This window comes from Corapipo altera, unplaced genomic scaffold, assembly GCF_003945725.1.
Source record: "Corapipo altera isolate COAL_440 unplaced genomic scaffold, ASM394572v1 62, whole genome shotgun sequence".
NCBI lineage: Eukaryota > Metazoa > Chordata > Aves > Passeriformes > Pipridae > Corapipo > Corapipo altera.
Window position 1 is genome coordinate 11980520 of NW_020884894.1, and position 4529 is coordinate 11985048.

Below are 4529 nucleotides of genomic sequence, written 5' to 3' on the forward strand. Positions count from 1 at the left end.
CCGCTCCCTCCGCAGGGTCCGGCGCTGCCTCCCCGAGCCGCCGTGCGACCCCGCGGCCCCGCGACCGGAGCCAATGCTCGATCTGGAGGTGGTGCCCGAGCGCTCTCTGGGGAACGAGCAATGGGAGTTCACCTTAGGTAAGTGTGTCCGCCGCCCCCGGCCCCTCGGGGCGGCCCTGGGGGCTCTCCCGCAGCCTTCACCGAGTTTCGAGGGAGAAAGCTTTGGCTCTTTCCCCCTCACCCTTGTCTGTCGCTAAAAGTACTGATTTACGAGCTCCGAGGATTCCCCCGCAGTGTTTAGTTTCATGTTTGGCTCTCGCACGCCGGGTCGTGCTTTGTTTATCAGCTCCTGCGCTCGCTTCTGCTCGTTTGCCTTGTTTTGTCTTGGCCATCTTAGGCTGGTAATTTTTTTAAATAACTCCTGAAAGAGGAAGCGTGAATGTGCTGACTGTCACCTGAATACACACCAGGTGATACCGGCAGCCTCACCTGTCACTGGTGCTCAGTGTAAACTCTGCTTTTCCGGACAAACCCTGCATAAACATGAGTCGAGTTTCACAATTTCTTCGTTTTGTTGCTGGGTTGCGACATAGTGCAGAAAGTAAACTTATGAGATGTTTCCTCAGGGTTAGATAACAAGTATTTCTCCCCCTAATCGTTTGCATTTCTGGTCTCACTGAGCAGTCCCTCCCTACCAGTCACTGTTTACTGCCCTGAGAGAGATCTTTCTCCCCCGCTGGTACACATTTGGGTGGTGCTCAGCCCGGGGCACTTAAAGGTTCAGTTGGGACTGGGATGGTGTGGGTTCTTCAGGTGACTTATGTTCTCAGGCAGGTAGTGGTGGTCTGCAAACTCTCAGAAAGTGCAGTAGGTGTCACGTTTTTCTAAGTGGTTGTGTGAGGTCTCGGAGCTGGGCTCTTCCTCTCCGTTCTGCACTCTGCTGCAGCTCTGTGTGAAGCACAGTTAATGGAGTCTGGCAGGTGTAAACAGGGCCCTGGGTGTCAGCCCTCTGTGTCTGCCTGCACTTGAGCTGCACTGGGGCTGCTGGTGTCACCTGTGACAGCAAGGGGACAGACTGTTCCCTAAAAACCCTGTTACACAGCTGAACTCGGGACACACCAAAGGAGTGGGGCTGGGCCTGGAGTTGTTTATATGAAAGCCATCAAGCACAAAGGGCTGTTTATGCTGCTGTGGCTGCAGAGTCAAGTACAGCTCGATGGTTGCAGGGAGTTAGACTGGCTGTTGCAGGCTAATTATAGCACCTCAGGTCCCAGCCCTTGAAATCTTGGTGATCTCCCTGTGCTGCCAGTGGGTGCTGTGCTCTCAGCTCTGGGTGACCTTCTGCCCCTCTTTAGAGCCTGTGTTACCCAGGAGAAAGCCATCTCCAGCTCTGGAGCCTGACAGTCTTCATAAATACAGAGTACCAGCTGCCCCCCATTCTCCTTACCAAAACAAAAAAAGGGAAGAGAAAATGGTTTTCATTTTCCCAAGAACCCCCAGAGAAGCCTGTTGGTGCAGCCTCATGGTTAAACTTGTGTCCTGTGTGTCTGTCTGTGCACACACACACATGCTGAGATGTGAGAGGGAGGAAGCTCAGCTGTATTTCTTGGAGTAAACATAGCCACCACGTGATGTGGCCAGTGTATAATTAGCATGACCTGCTGGGGCAGAGCAGGAGGCTGACTAGGTATTAAGATACTTAAATTGTCCTGCACCAGGGATGTTGTGTGAGGATTGTCCCTGCTGGCAGGGCTGGCTCAGCTGTGTTGGTGGCAGTGGGGTTGGTAGCTGGTGTAAATGGGATTCCTGCTGCCAGCAGTGTCCTGCTCGTGGTTTGTTTAGCTCTGCTCTCAGCAGAACTAATGGCAGTATTCCTGAACTGCTGCTGACTCTGGCTCCCAGTATTGTGCCCACAATGGGGATGACTGAGGGGAAATGCCAGGAAAATTTTGTACATGAGTTCTTGGATTCTGTTTCTGGCTCCAGTGTTGACTCACTGTGTGACTAGAGCACAAAAAATTTAACCAAGGCTGAGTTTAGATACCTGTGTCACTGCAGCTCTCAGGCTGTATTCCTGCCATTTTAAAGGAGGACAATTAAATACTTATTCTGGAGTGCCTATAGCTGTGTTATTGGTGTTTGAGATGTATAATTTCTAAGGCACACTTGCATTTCTCTTGCTTTTTACATTTTCCTACTGAGTTTCACATATCTTTATTTAATGCTTAATGTTTCATCCTAGATTTTCTTTTATTCTTAATCTTTATTCACTTCTCTACCCTCCTTTCCCCTTCAGGACACACAATCTTAGCACAGGCCAATGTTTCCAGCCATGATGTTCCTGAGCAGTGTTGGGAGAGAAGAGTCTTGTGCTGTTGTGTCGCTCCAGCCTTCAGGAACGGGGAAGGTCTGGGATAGGGGAGCCCTCACACTGGTCCTTGGGGGTGTTACTTGCCATGGCCCAGTTTGGTTGACTGGAAACCACGTTTGCTTCCCTGTTCCCCCTGGCTGGTGAGCAGGGGAAAAAGAATTCTTTGTTTTCCTCTTCGACTGCAAAGGCTGACGAATGTTGAGGAAAAGGGGGGTGTTGTCTGTGAGAAGGCTGGAGAAAAATAACCCATTTTTTTACTCCTTCTTTGGCTTCCTGCTGATGGAGGCAAAGGGAGGATACTGGCTCTTCCACACATGTTTTTAGGTTCTGTGAGCTGTTCTTGGAGGACTTGGGTTGCTCTCTGTAGCTTTGCTGAGCAGCTGCGTGCCAAAATCTGGCTGCTGAAAACTGAACAAAGTCAGTCCCTGTGCATTTGCTGAGAAAGCTGTGAGTAAGAGAGTCACATGAGCCATGTGTTTGCACACTTACCAGCCCAAGATTGCATCAGTTTACATCGGGCTACAGACCCAGCTGGGTGTTTCTGTGCACTTTTTTAGCCAAATGCTTTTTTAGTGAAACCTTAACCTGCTGCAGGCACTGCCATTGGTGTCTGGGTTCAGTCAGCTCAGTCACAGGCTTTGCTTCAGCCTTTGCCACTTGTTTGTTTTTTAAATGAGTGCCTCTGCAAGTCTTATATGAATTACTGACTTAGGAAATGGGGTTTATAGTTTAAATCATCTTTACTTTTACTTTTGAATCATACTTTTTACTGGGTTAAGAAATGTGAAACTTGTACAGGAGCATCTTTGATCTTAGCTTCTTGCTTTTATTCATGTTTCTGTTCCATTTTGAAAATATTATCTAAGGCATAATAACTGTCGTCTTAAAACTCAGCTGCTTATGCTACAAGACAACTGCTATTTCCTAGATAATAGGAAACAGTGCTGCTTTATTGTGTGCCTCTGTGTTTAATTGTATTACTGTCATTAAAATAATAACTCTTCTTGAATTTTATTTTATATCATCTGCTGATGTATAATTTCTAGCTGCAAAACAAATTGTTTCCAGGATTATGGGCTAAGGTGAAAACCAGTTTCACAGACACATCTGGATGTGGTATTTACAAACTGGATCACTGCAGTTCTAACCTGTACATCTGTTTTGCCCAGACCAGATTTCATAACTGGGGGAAAGCTGCAGTGCATGGGCATGGCAGTGACAATGATATTCTGGGGTTTTTTAGTGCTGTGCTAGTATTACTTTAAAGCAGTGCCTGTGGTGAGCCAGGTGTGTGTGTGATGTATAGATATATATGGAAAGAGGGAAAGAGTTTTCTCCCTTTGATACTGTAGGTAGAGTCTAAAAGGTCCTCTGGAACATGATGTACAGTCTGAGTTTTAGAGGTGTAGCCAGTAACTGAATGTTTGAATGTAATAAAAGTGTTGGTTCCGAGGTAAATTTTCCCGAATCCGGGCAACTTTCTTGTTGTTTAAAAACTAGAAATGCAAAAAGAACAGGGAAGGGAAATAAAATGTCAGATAACTAATCTAAACTGACTTGCAGCAATTAGTAGGAAAATAAAACTTTACAATTAGGAGCTCATAATCTCTTTATAAATGCCTGCTTTGAATCCAGGAGCGTGATCACTTTTCATTTGGAAAGGCAACAGAGGTTTTAAGTGTGATAAAGGATGAGATGGTGTGGTGCTATTCTTTCTGCAGAATCAGCTGTTTCATTCCCCTTTCAAAAATTTATAGCTGTTAAGATAAGATATACACTGAAGGGAAAAAAAAAAGCCCTTGAAACTGTATGGGAGGTTGAATTGAAGTGTATTATTTCAATTGAATCAAATTGTTTAGTATGTTTATCTTGTCTGTAAACTGAGAAGCTAAAGTTTCTTCCTTGACACAAATATAGCCATATTGGCAGCTAATGTGGCCTTTTAGGGTAAGGAGAATCATTGCTCTGTTTTACTATTTGTGTCTATCTTGTGCAAATGCTCAGTACTTTATTAAGGTTAATAAAAAATGGGTGCCATAAAATGCTGCCTGGGAGCCTCCTGCCTGTGTGCAGGGAGTGCTGCTGTGTGCAGGGAGTGCTGCTGTGTGCAGGGAGTGCTGCTGTGTGCAGGAGTGAGTGCTGCTGTGTGCAGGAGTGAG

General features: G+C 46.2%; 1 protein-coding gene across 2 annotated transcripts in view; it reads left to right on the forward strand.

The window, feature by feature from the left end:
- The window catches only part of CUNH16orf70 (chromosome unknown C16orf70 homolog), a 33533-nt gene that overhangs the window by 493 nt on the left and 28511 nt on the right, over positions 1–4529 (forward strand). For both annotated transcript variants that reach the window (XM_027647122.1, XM_027647123.1), the window contains exon 2: positions 16–137. In XM_027647122.1, the coding sequence (XP_027502923.1) occupies positions 74–137 (64 nt within the window). In that variant the 5' untranslated portion in view covers positions 16–73. The remainder of the gene's footprint in view (positions 1–15; positions 138–4529) is intronic.